The following is a 14,879-nucleotide window of genomic DNA, read 5'->3' as shown; positions in this document are numbered from 1 at the left end:
GGAAATAGATTGCGCTTAGGTTTACAGTTTATTTTAACTAAACAGGCTAGGGAGGATCAGGGGGTCACAATCTCAAGTGCACAAGGGCTATAACAGTTTTCGATTATCTGAAGGGTATTTTCCATACTTTTTCCTCTAATTGGCCTGTGATTTTTTTCTGCTGATCCTAAGCGATTACATGGCTTTCAGGTGGTGTGGAAAGTGTCTGTATTCTCATGCACAAGGATTTTTTTTTCGTGTCTGTCATTGCTGGATGTTCATATTGAACCAAGGTTAACACTTAAGCAAACAATGAATACTGTGTCGGAGCTGCAAGAGAAAGGGAGAGCTGCACAGTAATGTAATTTTACCTTCACAGCAATGTTAAAAGTAGCACTGTGCTTCCAGAACAAAGAGAGATTGCCTGGAAACTGTGTTGTCACACCACTTTGGTTTGGTGCCACAGAAAGTAAATCGATTGTGGGGGGGGGCAAACTTGGATTTATGTGTATAAAAACAAAAAGCTAAAAGCTACTGTGGATGCTGGAAATCCAAAACAAAAACAGAATTACCTGGAAAAACTCAGCAAGTCTGGCAGCATCGGCGGAGAAGAAATCAGTTAACGTTTCGAGCCTTCATGGCCCTTCGGCAGAACTGGAGCATAGTTAGAAATATAGTTAGAAATAGTTAGATTCTAACTATGCTCCAGTTCTGCCGAAGGGCCATGAAGGCTCGAAACGTTAACTGATTTCTTCTCCGCCGATGCTGCCAGACTTGCTGAGTTTTTCCAGGTAATTCTGTTTTTGTTTTGGATTTATGTGTATTAGATGAAGCAGACAGGTGAGCTGGGTGAAGATATTCTACTTGCAACTGTTGTTACATTACAAAGCACTCGGACAACTAAAGCCATTTAAACTCAATTTAAATGTTTTGAAAGCCCATCCGCTTCAGGGCTTATTCAATGCCTCTTTATGTGGCTCAGCGTCGAACTTTGTTTGACAACGTTCCTATGAAGCGCTTTGGGACTTTTTAAAATCCACCTCAAAAGGCACTATATAAATCCAAATTGTTCTTAATGAAGTAGGATGGGAGGACACTCATGTGGGGTGGGGTGGGGTGGGGTGGGGGGGTCATAAAACACTGACAAAGACCAGAACCCTGATGGTAATGTTCTAACTATTGGGAGAAAGTGGTGCCCACGCCTGTTATCTGCCCCCCCTCCACATCATGAGTGAGACTCGTGCGGAATTCCCGCTGCGGTGCACGGACAGATCAAACAGCCGCACTGTAAATGCTGCCTGGAGCGGGAGGAGTGGCCCTTCCTCACCCCGTGGCTGACGGCAGGTCTCGGACTGACCCAGGCCCGCAAACTCTGTCCACTGTTTAAACGGCTCAAAAACTTTCAGCAGGAAGGACCCGGGCAATAAAATCAATCACCTGCACTTCAACCCGACAGGACCAAAGAACTCAGAGCCGAACGGGCTGCGATCCTCCTTTCGCGGCGCGAGCATCCACCTGTGCGCTGCATTGTAAAGCGCGCTGTTAACCCCCGGGGGGCCCGAGGTCAGACCCTGAGCGCTCGCTCATAGCAACCGCCGCCAGGCTCTCACATGCGGCTCCTAAAACGTTTATTCATTAGGGTCGGCGGCAATCCCGCCCCCTCCCCGGGCCGAGAACTGAACGCGCTTCCTCCGGGGGCCTAGTTACCTTCATCCTGCTCGTCCTCCGGGTCTTTAAAAGTGGGCAAAGGGTTTAACAAATCCTCCAGCTGCTGGGAGATGGACGCCGCCATCTTGCCTTCAGCTCGAATGGAGCTTATTCAGGATGACGTACTTCCGATGACAAAGCGGACTTCCGGTTCCGTTTACCTCCCCCCCCTCTCACAGACACACAGGCACAGGGATGGTCACCTTCCACCTGTTTACAATATTCTGCTTGTTCATGATGCTCCTTATGGCAATAATCTTTTTTTGGAAATAGAGATTTTTCTTCTATTTTCCTGAATGTAGAAAGTAAATAATTATGATGATAGTGTTAAAAGGGTTTTGCAGGATATTCCATTTTTCGAATTCTATTGTCCCTGAAGGAGAGTCTTAACATATTGAACAGACTCTTATTCCTGGACAGTACAGCATCCTAAATCTGTTTAGGGTCCAAATAAAATTGACAGGCAATAATTTAGCTCCGATTTTTCCACTCTGGCTGGTCATGGTTTTAAGTTTTCCTGTTGTTGAGAACTTTGGTCAATTGACAACCAAGGAGGCTTTATTAATATTCAATAACTGTGGAAGTACATTAGAATTGTTAGTGAAAATATTAACACATTTTAATACATACATGTGATGCATGTAGTGAAAATGAAACAAGCATTGTATTTGTTTCTCATTATCCTGCATCATAACATCAAATATATTGTTCTAATCTTGATATTATGATTAAGATATTAAAATATTTGTAACCAGTGAACAAATGTTTCAAAATCTATTGTGGTATCTTTCAACTTTACATTTAATTATTTTAACACACTTGAATTTATTAACCAATTGGATTAAATCATTAAAGAATGTATGTTGTTTAATAAAGTTGTTTTAAATGTAATAATATAGTTATATTGGACTCACAGAAAATATAAATTCAGCTTCTAATAGACCTTAAGTTGAATGATTGGAAGATGTGCAAAATACAAAGGAATTCTGTTAAAATGTATAGAATACTTAGGATACACAGAAGCAAAAGTAATATGTGTAGTTTGTTCTATTGATGTGAAACCTCTCATCAGGAAATAAGAAATTCACTTGTGTCAAAATTGTATTGGAGGGTTGAAGAACACTTTGCCATTCAAGTATATGAAACAATTACAATAAACTACAGTAGTGGAATATGGCATCCAAAATTGACTGGACCCCTATGGGGTTATTACTGAATGTCTTACCTACTATGCTGTTGATTTATATTACAGCTAAGAGCTATTTCAAACTGGTGTTCCTTAATACCTTGGAATCACATTTCTGTGACAAAGTTAAAAATGCAACAGTTCAAATTTGGGAGGCAAGTGGATTAGTAATATCACACTTTAAGGAGTATGCTGTGCATTTGCATATTTCCTAAATCAGTTTCTAACTCTACTTATATATAAAATCATTCTGCTGGTATTATCTGAAAGGATGACATTTAACATATACTTCAATGGTTTTAAAAAATACAGAAAACAAATGACGATGACATCTTTGGAAGACAATTTAGGTGTTACATTCAAGCTACATGTATGATGTTGCGTACAAGGGCTTAACATCTCTCTTATATATTGTGGGTACCACTTACATAAATTATTTTAAGTGATTAGGCCTGTTTCTGCACTGTATAACTCTATGACTCTATGATATATAGAAATGTGCTGGTCTTCCAGTCACAATTGTGTTCGCTCTCCAACAAAAACAAAAAGAATTTCTGAGGAATTACTTTTTCTCAAAGCAGAAGTTTTACTATTCATCTGAAATGGCTTATTGATAAATCACTAAAATTGGTTTAAGCCAATTATTTTATGTAAGTAATTGCAATTAACTGTAAAAGTAATGTCAAGCATTATTACTGATAATAAAAAGAAATAAAGGTTAAAAATTATTTCTTTAAAATGTTGTGACGTGTTGCTTAACTGTATGCGGGCACTTATACGATGTGATTCAATTACTTTCAACTTGATGTAATTGCAAGGCTGATATTAAAATGTTTATCACCAAGTAAACTAAACTGTGATAAAGTTCAACTCACATGTATTCAAATGAACGTCGAGTACACAGGAAATAGATCTTATCTGAAGTTCTATATTTTCTCTTTAACTGTTAGTTAACACAATTAAACTAATTATTTGGAAAGAGCAGTGGTCATCAATTTCAATGTAAAGAAATCAAAGTTATGTAAGCTTTAAAGTTATTAAAATATAATTTGGAGTAGTTAATTTATAAATGTCGGGAGTCTTAAACAGATAGTGCTTCTGGTGCAACAGTTTACATTTAATGGAAGGATAAGTGAAAGCAAAAGTGAGCAAGAAACTTCCAGTTAATTCTGCCACCATACCTTGTTCATAAACAAAGCATACATTTAAAGACATTAAAACATCAATTTTTTATTAAAAAGTCACAAATTTATTCAACATGTTTTTCATTTATACAGTGAATGGTCTAATATGCAATGGAGGTCACAGAAGCTTAGGCCTATTATGACAAAAATGATATCATGAGGAATTCTATACTGTATAAAGCAAAAAGTAGCAGCTATCGACTGCATATTTGACCATGTAGTAAAATTGTTTAAATATTTGACCTTTTGTTTCTGTAAGACACAAAAATAAAATCCTGTATGAATCTATATGGGCATTATTAACAATATGAATGATTCCTATGAGAGAGCTAAAAATTAGCAGAAAGTATATTTTTAACACTCTCTTTCTGAACACTTTCTCCAGTGGATGGTGCAGTGCACCTACAGTAATTGTGCTATGACTTATCTATTTGGCACCTTTCTAGTTTGTTTTCCACTTTTGTAAACATACGCAAAAAAAAAACACTTTGTACAAACTGGAGCTGTGAACCACAACTCCAACAAACCTTTTGTACATTTTTTTTGGAAACAAAAAAAAAAGTTTGGTTACTTGATGCCCGTTTCTTCAATTCAGATCAAGAGGTTCTAAAATGTTTTCTAAAACATTAAAGTCCTGAATTAAATATAATACGTAAACAGTAGACTCTTTCAGTTCATTCATGAGCTTTTTTTGTTGTTCAGCTTTTTGTAGGTAGAGTAGTTCGCGCGTTGAAGTCTTGAGGGCTCCCAAACGCTTTTGTCTTTTCGAGGTCATTCTGAAATGTGTTCCTTTTGGGTTTTAGGAACCCAGCTTTTGTCGCCCAGGTTAAAACTTTGTTGTTGTGTTAGCTCGTTCAAACTTTCACCTTGATTGAAGTTTTTTGTTTTAAATTATGATTTTAGAATCTGTGCAGCGAGTTTTGAAGATCTCGCCTTGTTCTTGCTGTCCGGGCAACGCATTGTCTTTGGGGTTGGGATGGAGCAGAGAGAGAGAGAGAGAGGAGGTGGTGGGGGGGGACTCAATTGTCAATATTGTCCCTTGACGTTAGTTTCGGCAATTTCCACTAAATCGGAAGTCGTTACCAAACGGCAGCCTCGTTCATTTCCGGAGGCGGATGTGACAAGTGACTGGTATAACCCCCATTGGTGAGGGAGAAAGACGGACTGGGACCCGGCCCGAACACATCCGCCGCCATCGAGTGCATGGACGGTCCTGTTAAGCCCGGCTCTGGGCTCGGAGAGTCCCCGTGAGAGTGAGAGATCATGTCGGTGAACCTCTGGCTGTCGCCTGGTCCCGGCAGGTTGCTCGGGTGATGGCCGGGCAGTGGATGCTCGAGTCCGCCGAGTGGGGTCGCCCCAGGCCCGGAGGAGGGCACGAAACCCAGATCCACTGGAGTCTGAGCTTGAGACGAAGGGGGACCTTGAGGAAAGAAATCATAATTGCTTCCAGGACCATAATATTCAGTCTGATAATCTGGAAAAGGAGGGGAAAAAAAACAGCAACTAAATACAGATACAAGCCATCGTTATGTAGACATTGCAGTTTAAAAAAAATTAAATACAAATAACAGTAGGGATAAATAAACTTTGCAAGCAGACTGGCTAGATTTAGTTGTCCAAAGGAAAAAACACGAGCCATGTGAAATCAAATCAAAACCACAATCATTCTTACACATTAAAATATGCAAAACAAATCACAGTAACAAAGTATGCAATTTGGAATTTAATTTGGCCCTGCACTCTGAATATTTTAGAATTGAAATCGGTGACTTCATCTCCTTTGCTCTTTGGGGACCTATTAAACAGCAGGTACCTCCTTAACATTAATTGACCTTTAAAGGCACCAAACTCGAAACTTTCATTCCTCACAACACACACACACACACACATACACACAGTTACAATTTGGTCCATGGATTCACCTGTCAACATAAAGTCATGCGCATTCCTTTCCAAATTATTGCATTTATTGTTATTCTTCATAATTCTATCCAAGTTGATCTGCTGTCTGTAACCAGAAACTAAACCTTCACAGGTGCCTCCATGCTGTTCTGTAGCAATGTGAAACAAAGCGGCGTTGCTGTACATTGGGCGGCGCGATAAACTGGTAATGATCCTTTCTGGTCCAATGATATGCCCTATGATTGGATAATATCTCTGCTACGGGGTTAAGACAAAAAAACATGTGCAAAATTCTAGAAATTTTAATTTTTTGGTAGCTAAAGCAAACATTTATTAAATTCTTTCAGAGCCATGTAACGGACAATAAAATCGGAACATTTTTTTTTGTGACACACTGAATTATTTTCTCTTTTAGTTAATGACCCTTACATTCTACCATCCCAAACTCCCTTGATCAGAATTACTCTGTGAATTCACAGTGTGACGCGCAACGTGCAAGGCAAACACAATCAAATGTTTTTGTTCTAATTTATGTCCCATTTGTAAATCAGACTGATGTCTTGTTCTCCCACCCCCCCCCCTCAAGATTCCATCTCTTAAGTGAAAAATGAAGCAGATGTGATTGCAAACATACATACGCTTGGGAAACTATTCTGTGTTATTAATCCCTATCACACAGAAGGTCTGGCGCAGCAGGGTCCCACTTTTTGAATAATGCTCACTCATTTTACACAAACGCAACCGCTCTCAAAACCACCATTCAACTAGTCATTGTAGAGTATTCGGCAAATAGCAACCTGCCATCACGGCAATTGTAGTTGGAAGGATCTTGTAAGATAGTTTATTATTCGGGAGCCCAGGTTTAAGTCATGCGCTCGCATTTGTTAGTTACCAAATTCAATAAAATGTTCGGAAAATAGCCCGCTGCCTAAATGCTCCACAGGTATTCATGTAAAATACTCCCAAATGGGCATTATTTAAACATCCGAGCATCAAAAAAGCAATGGTTTATGTACCAACATGTTTTATACCACAAAATCTTATTAGGGTCCCTATTTTTAAAAATCGGTGTTGAGTGTTCAATGTACAGTTGGTTCGTTTTGAAGGATTTTCTGAAATTCATTGGATCAGTTCTTGTAAAACGCGTTTTGACATTTTAAGCGCGGTTGCAGTGTTCAGTGTCCGCTTGGTTCCAGGAGCCTGCCTGAATGCATGCTAATTTACATAAGTAAATGAAATGGAGAATATACACACGAAAACTGGCCACTAAGTGTAGGCTAAATAGGGATGAAAATGATGCTGGCACTTTTAAGATCGTCCAATAGCCGAACAGAAAAAAACTGAAATAAATGCGGTCATCTCCGGCCCAATTTTAAATGTGCCCTATTTCAATGCAAGATCGAATAAGGGGAAACGCCTGGCAGCTGACACGCTGACCGCCATGTGTGAAATATCTTCTCGTTTTTTTATTTTATTTTATTTTAAAGGTACTTGGTTGATACTGCATTAGCAATTAACCGCCAGCACGACCCAGTGCAAATGAAGTTAAAGCTAAATTTACTCTAGCTGTGACTCATATTTAATGAAAAACACAGGAAGCGCGGTCATTTTCCTTTTCATGTGAAGGGTACAGCACACCTCCTTTCGGAATGAATGGGAAAGGTGCAAAGCTGTGATTTAAATCCAAAAGTGGTTACTTGAGGGGGTGGGGGTGGGGAGGAAAGGGCTTCTAGCACTTCAGGGTTAATGAAGTTTAAGTTTCGAGCTATGGTTTTGTTAAGAGCCTCCCACTTCTGCTATACATTCACACCATATTAATTAACCCCAGCCCCTCCTGCGTGCTTATTGTCTTCCCTGTGTTCTCGCCATCAAATAACAGCAAGTCTGCTGTTTACAATCCACTGGAAGCCCCAACCAGCCTGTCATTAAACATAAACATGGAAACTTTGTTCCAAAAAAGTTCACCAATGCTATTCCAGTTGATTGTACAGGAGAATTGGACCAAATAGATATTTTCGATATCTCGGTATTTATATAAAAATTAGAACCGATCATTCTAGCGAACCTTTCTTTTAAAATTAAGCCAGTTGTGTAAATTAGAAGACAAAATTCATCCAGATTAAAAACTAAACAATTCCAGGCCCTATTCTAACTGCGTCCTAGCCTGAATTGTAATGACAACGTTTGCAGTTGTATAAGGTAAACATATTATAAATAAATAAAACGGAAGAACTTGTTTCACATTGCAGTGTTCATGTTACACAGAAAGCGAGGTGTTTATATTGGGAAGTTAAAACAGATAGATTTTGAATACTCAATCTCTAGCAATATAATCAAGTAAAGCTTACTCAATGTGGAGCCTAGCCAAAAAACAAGGATCCTTAACTTTAAGGCATTGTCGATTTGGGAAGGCAACCTTGCTTTACTTCTATTCTGTTCAACTCCAAAACGGAAAATAAAATCCATTGTTGTAAGCAATGTTGGTTAGTTTTTTATAGGAAGACTGAACACATTTAAGCTTCTTATCTTTGTTTAAGAACCCAGTGTAGATGTCAGTAGTAAGCACAACCCTATGGCAATACATCATTGTCATTCTGTTTTTTTTTAAATATGGACGGAAATGCGCGCATGTTGTATTATTTTAATTCATTTTGTATATTCCTGTAGTTATCTTAGGCGGGCCATCTAGTCTAGAGGCTATTTACTGGGGGTCCCTGTTTCTCAGTCGGTTCATGCACGCGGGAAACACTGCCTGGTTGATTCCGCATATGAAACTGATCTGACATTGACAAGTAGATCGTTGAGGGAAAAGAGATACTTTAGCCTTAAAATAGCACGGAGAGTCTCTTCGTGTAATCAGTGATTGAATAAGTCAATAATAAATCAATAAATGGCTAACTTCATACAGTATTTCAATTGTCCGTCAATACAAGATTGTAAAACTGAATTTGCAGCGTCCTTCTCATTAAATAAGTAATCAGTTTTTAAGCACATCCTGGGGAGTATTTAACAGAAATGAATTGGGACTTACCCCCGTAGTAATTGAAAGGGCCGTTTCCCATCATGTCAGCCCCGTCGAGGCGATCTCCCAGGGGTCTCATCCGTCTGGGGCTGCGGAAAAACGCGTGTCTACGAGCCCCTAAAGCACTCAGCTGCTTCATCCGCCTCTCTTTAGACCTCCTGTTCTGGAACCAGACCTGGGGCACAAAGCAGCCACAAGATTCCTTTTATTTCGACAATCCTGAGTTAATATTAAACCATACATGCAACTCAAACAATACCCTTCCAGTCCCATACTTCAGAACTAAGGTAAACCTGCAATACATCTTTAGAAAAGGCTTCCATTTATTCTTAGACTGCAAACATTAATCTCAAACCAGTCTTGAAACACAGAATGCCAATATTTACATCTTCCTCTTTCATAAGCTGAAGGAAACTCAGAAGGCCGCTCCAGAATTAGAGGAGAAACCAAATTTACAACAGCCATGCAAAGCATTTCAACGATTTCCCCTTGATTCCAGATCTTTAGGTTAGTAGTTATGTAGCTACAATATTTTAAAATTAATTTAAAACTCAACTTCTTTTTAGGTATTCAAATGCAGAGTAGACCTACTGTGTGGTGGAATAATTCTTCAACTGCTATATTTTGGGGAAAAAAATTACATTTTAAACAAAGTGATTCTTAAGGTTCTTGGCCCATTTACCTTTTAAAACACTCGTCAACAAGATAATGCAGGCATTAAATAACAGTTTAATTCTGAAGTTTCTTACTGGGATAAAGTCAGAGGTTTATTAATAAAGTTGCAGTGAGGGAAGTTAAGTGGCGCTTAAAAAATCAGTTAGCACAGAACTGCCGCAAATTGAATAAAAATATTTCAAGAATACAATTTGCTTTGTTGACAGATGGAGGTTTGTTGAAGCTAATTCCAGTTGCTCTGCAAGACTGTAAGTAATCGTTATCCCTGACCTGGGGCTGGTGCGTTCTCTATCTAACCTGGGTCAGCTACAATAACTGCCTTGCCCTTCCGGAACCCACTTCGGGGTTCTCGGTTCCGTTTTATTTGTTCCACGATTCGAATAAGTGTGTAACATGCTTCCCTCGTTGCAATGTGGTTGTTACTGGCGCCTTGAACCAGCCTTTAATCCCTCTTTTCTACCTTAGTCGCTTCCCGGCTGGGGAATAATTAATCGACAACTGGAGGGAGCGGGCGTATCATGTTTAGCGTGATCTTTTAAACTCACACAAATGGCGATTTAATTCGGCAGGTCGGTTTTTATCAGCTGCCCCTACCGTTGCACCCGGCTATTCCCGTCCGCTTTTCTGAGCTGTTTATGCTTCGGGTTGGTTCCCTGAGCAGGGATAGTTTAACCCGTCTCCTGGTGGTCAGCCAAATTTCCTAGTGCAGCTATTCTCTTGTACACTTGTTTCAGGGTTGACGGTGGTTCGTGCCTCTCTGACTATATAATTGCTACATTTGACCTGCTTTATTGTCTCTCATTTAGATTTGCCTGGACACGGCTTGACCTCCTGGGCGCAGTCTTTTGGGGCTCTCTCGGTTTCCTGTGTTCATCACTCTCACATTTGACCTGATTAAAATGGATTGTTTAGCTTTGCTTCTTGCGGCTATACACTTTTGATTATTTACCCCTCTTTAAAAACTTTCCCCCCACTGAGGTTTGGCCATTTCGATAATCCATCTGATAATGCGCTGTGTGGATTTATCCCCGGCTCATTGGTATCAATTAACGGTGCCCGTCACTGAACCGTTTTTACTACCACACCCCCTACCCCACTCTCACACTCAGTCTGCTTCCCCCGAGTTAAATTCTTCATTCAATCTCGTTTCAAGGACCATCTTTAGCCTGGGTTTCCTGAAGCACTTATCGCCCGTGTAATCCCGAATCAGGATTTCCCTGCCTGTTTTGTCCTGCGCCTCAGTCACCGCCCTTACCCCGGCCTCTATTTATTCTTTTTTCCTATTGAGAGCGGCTCGTTCTCCAAATGTCTCCCTTACCTGGATAACCCTCATGTTTAGCCCGGTTTCCTGAGCTAGTTGCTCTCGGATGTGCCTGGTGGGTTTAGGAGTCGCTGCAAATGCCGCCTTGAGAGTTTCCAGCTGTTTTGCTTTGATGGTTGTGCGGGGACCCCGGCGCTTGGCTCCCAGGTTCTGTTCCTCGTTCTCGTTAATGGCAGTCTCCTTATCTGAAATATTGGCGCTTTCTGAGTCTTTTGTGTCATCTTGTAAATGATCTTGAGAATCCGGTGATAAACTTTGATCACTACATGCCGTTACTGTACAACACACAAAATGAAATGGAATGATGTATGAGTTCACACCACATAAATAACGCGGGGTAAGACGATGATAATTGCTGAGAGTTGTATCAGTAATTGATATATAGTCCCGTTGGGTCGCCGGATTACGGATTTTTCTTTTTTTTTTACGAACTAAAACAGGAGATTTCCCAAACACACTAAGTTTAAACGATACAATTATGGGCGCTCTAAATATTCTCTTCCTGAACGAATCATTCGCACATTGAAACGAAAATGGGGAAAACGCGAGAGAAAGTTGACAAGACGCTTAAACCCGAATAAAATGACAGAGGGGACACAGAGGAAAGGGGGTCGCCGAGACCCTCCACCGATACCCGCCTTATGCGGCTTGCTCGCCACGACACGTAAAATGGCACATGGGGTTTAATAAAGAATCGAATGGAATTAACCGTCAATAATTGTTAAAATGGGGCTGAGCGAGGTGCCCGTCATACTCGCTTTTGTAATCAACCCCAATTCCGGGTACTTTCCTCTTGGTTTTATGTTGGCCCATCAGCGCTGTTTCTGCTATTTTAATTGTGTAAAACACGTGCGGCGTGGTTAGGGTAACGCTACAGCTTCCTGCTACAATAATCCTTAAGGATTAAACTCTTCACTGGGCTCCTACAGTCGCCCAGATTCCCACCCAGCAGATACATACACATGTGTTTGGCTTTACCTGACAGTGAGCCGTTTTCCCTCGAATTATTGCTGTTTAAAAAATCATCCTTGCAAACAAATTTGTTTTCGTCTATGATATAGAGCTCTTCTCCGGTGGAAAGTTGTTTGTTGCATATCATACAAGTGAAACAGTTCAGATGAAAGACTTTGCTCCTCGCTCTCCTCACCAGATCGCTCGGGGAGATACCCTGATAGCAGCCGGCACACTTGGTACCAAAACGACTGAAACGCACCACCCAAGAGAGAGAGAGAGAGAGAGAAAGGTCAAAGAAATGTTCAATTTCATTCAGTACAGTTAACTACTTAATCCCAACCGATTAGAACAGCAACGCGCAGACACTGGTACGCATTTATACGGGGCGGATCAATGTTAATCTTTCACTTATGTTGCCCGCCTGTGTCTACCAGCCCACAAACGGAAACACAAAAAAAAAACCCCACCAAAAATGATACAGGTCCGCACACACCATCGGAGCTGACACATCGGCCTGGAACAGATTGCACGCTGGGCTGTTAATTTATTTATTTTTTAGCAAAACGATTGAAAATCTGTGCAAAGGAGAGATCTGTAGCAGCAGCAAACTGACCAGGAGTGTCCAGAATGTTGTGGAGAATGCCTTACATTGAACCAGATTGACATTCATTTTTAAACTGCCTGTTCCTCACAAAGCACCGGGACTTCAATTATTGTTTGCATCAACTGGGTTGATACTTAAATGTTTAGGCTGCATTTCGATTCAAAACACCGGAGCGGACATAAACGCTCCTGGGGTCAAATGAAATAAGTTTTAATTATCGATAAAAAGTATAGCCATGATCATAGATTTCAGAAGATGAAAGCTGTTTAGTTTATTTGTAGGCATCGCCGACCGCGTATGCTGTTGGACACTGATTCAGCCTTATTAGAAAGTTTGCTGACCATCAAGGCATTTTAAGCTTTCATATTAAAGACATTTCGGTACATGGTTCAATTTCAGTGCACTTCTTGACTAAGATGGCGCTTAACGAAATCGTAGAACAGGTGAGCACAAAGTACTTTACCGAAGTTTACCTGTTTTTTTTTAAACAGGGGGGGGAGGGCTAACCAATATATTCCAGAAAAGGACCTTAAAAAGGCAGCAAGGGCGGCAATTGATTTAAAAATGTTCTCGTAACTATTGCTGCGTATAAAATAAAATTCTCTGCTGAGAACTAAATTTTAAAAAGAATCTCTTATCCATGTTGGATGTAAAAAAAAAATCATTGGATTAATAAACGTTACGTCATTTACAGGTGACGGCAGATTGAAGTGATGACGGCGTTATGATCCCGGAGGAGGAAGGAGATTTCAGGAGAGCCTGATTAGAACGGTCTCCAAACTTGACATTAAACCATTCATTAATAATAACTGAGGAGGTGGCTAGCTCAATCAATGGTTCCGGTATATAAGCAATAGGTAACGGATACTTTGCTGTCACATTTGCATCTGTAACTTGAAACATACCATGATGGAGGGAAGAGGTAATATAATTTAAAATGTTGAAACTTTACTTTGGATGGTAAAGCAAGTAAGGGTTATTGATTCAAAAAGAGAAACAACACTATACATGGTTGTAAATGAAAGTTATTGTGAACAATGAAAAGTTAGATAAGGATAACTTGCTCAGAAAGCAAGAGAAAACCACTACCCTACATGCATGTGATATATCTCCTATCAGACTCACTCTGTACATTTTGTTACGGGTTTAGCTCGTAGCATGGGGAATTGCATTTGTGCAGGTATCTGTGCAGTCCGTTTAGGTGATTGCTGACAAAGGTTTTTGCCCATAAAACCCTTTGTCTAGGGTTTCCCTTTCACTTTGTTATTCAAAACCGCTTATCACATAAGTCACAATAAAGTAAAAACACCGAGGAGGTAGACAGAGCAAATGGATTTCCTCTAGGATTCGTAGTTATTGATCTTTGCTTTAATTTGCCTCAGCAATAGAAACGTGCAAACCCCCGTCGTGTTTCCTCCTGCTAAATACACATTTTCCGTATTTCAGGCCAGCAAAGTTGCTGGACAGGGCTGACCGAAAGTGTCTGAATCTTTTATGTTCATGCAATTCAGTTATTTTACCAAATCGCAAAGCAATAAAAGTTATTCCAAGGATTGATGCTCTATTTTTTCAGGTCACAATTTCTTCGGGCCAATGTCCATAGATATTAAAGTTAGCCAACAGTCCTCCTGTTTGAACTAAGTACTGTTACCCTCACTAAATAATGTCCCAATAAATTGAATTAGCCGGATAATGTAAAACAAATTCGAAGTTTAAACATATTAAGAATATAACAAGGCAAGAATGACGGTGCCTTAAAAATTGCACTTACCGAAAGAAGTCGTTTTTGCAGTAGAGCTTTCCCTCTCGTGAAAAGCATTTTTCTGTTAAATTGCATTTACATTCGCAGCACTGAACACATTTCACATGCCAAGCTCTGTCCAGGACGTTTAATAGAAACCTATCGAGAATAGGCCTCTCGCACCCCGCACAGTGCACCATTGTCTTTGGATTGTTCCCCGATAATGAGATAGCTGACGGTTAGATATTTGGCTGGTAATAATGAGGTCCTCGAACGTCCAGCAGGCTGATCCTTAGAATGGCTCTTATTAAAGGGCGATGGTTCCAACGGATGAAGTGGCCAGCGTTATTTTTTTTTCTTTCTTTTTTTTTGAGGTAGCTGATATGAGTCAAAGCAAACCGATGCAGGTGTGCTCCTAAAGCAACAATCGCCCTCTTTAAAGAAATTACTAGAAAATAAAATTTAAAAAAAAACTACACTGATCAACAAGCAACAGTGCTGTCACTCCGGAGTATTCAATTGTTTACTTCAACATGATGCACAAAGATGCCAACGTTTAACTTTTGTCTCCTAAGTATTTTTGGCTGGCTTTTTTTTTATAATA

At 40.0% G+C, this 14,879-nt stretch overlaps 2 protein-coding genes across 6 annotated transcripts in view; both read right to left on the bottom strand.

Annotated features, from left to right (window-relative positions):
• aatf (apoptosis antagonizing transcription factor) overlaps positions 1-1,810 on the bottom strand; it is a 98,871-nt gene extending 97,061 nt beyond the window's left edge. For all 5 annotated transcript variants that reach the window (XM_078547958.1, XM_078547961.1, XM_078547960.1 and 2 more), the window contains exon 1: positions 1,687-1,810. In XM_078547958.1, coding sequence (XP_078404084.1) covers positions 1,687-1,771 — 85 coding nt within the window. In that variant the 5' untranslated portion in view covers positions 1,772-1,810. The remainder of the gene's footprint in view (positions 1-1,686) is intronic.
• A 2,269-nt stretch (positions 1,811-4,079) lies between these two features.
• On the bottom strand, positions 4,080-14,475 carry LOC144684150 (LIM/homeobox protein Lhx1-like). Its single transcript, XM_078547812.1, has 5 exons — positions 14,306-14,475; positions 11,955-12,178; positions 10,974-11,251; positions 8,990-9,155; positions 4,080-5,530 (listed from the first exon to the last, which is right to left on the bottom strand). The coding sequence occupies exons 1-5, from the start codon at positions 14,473-14,475 to the stop codon at positions 5,136-5,138; spliced, it is 1,233 nt and encodes a 410-aa protein (XP_078403938.1). The 3' UTR covers positions 4,080-5,135.
• Between the last annotated feature and the right edge of the window lie 404 nt (positions 14,476-14,879).

Source organism: Cetorhinus maximus, chromosome 9 (genome assembly GCF_964194155.1).
Source record: "Cetorhinus maximus chromosome 9, sCetMax3.hap1.1, whole genome shotgun sequence".
Taxonomy (NCBI): Eukaryota; Metazoa; Chordata; class Chondrichthyes; order Lamniformes; family Cetorhinidae; genus Cetorhinus; species Cetorhinus maximus.
Note: the sequence above shows the minus strand (reverse complement) of the source record. Positions and strands in the feature narration are given on the sequence as shown.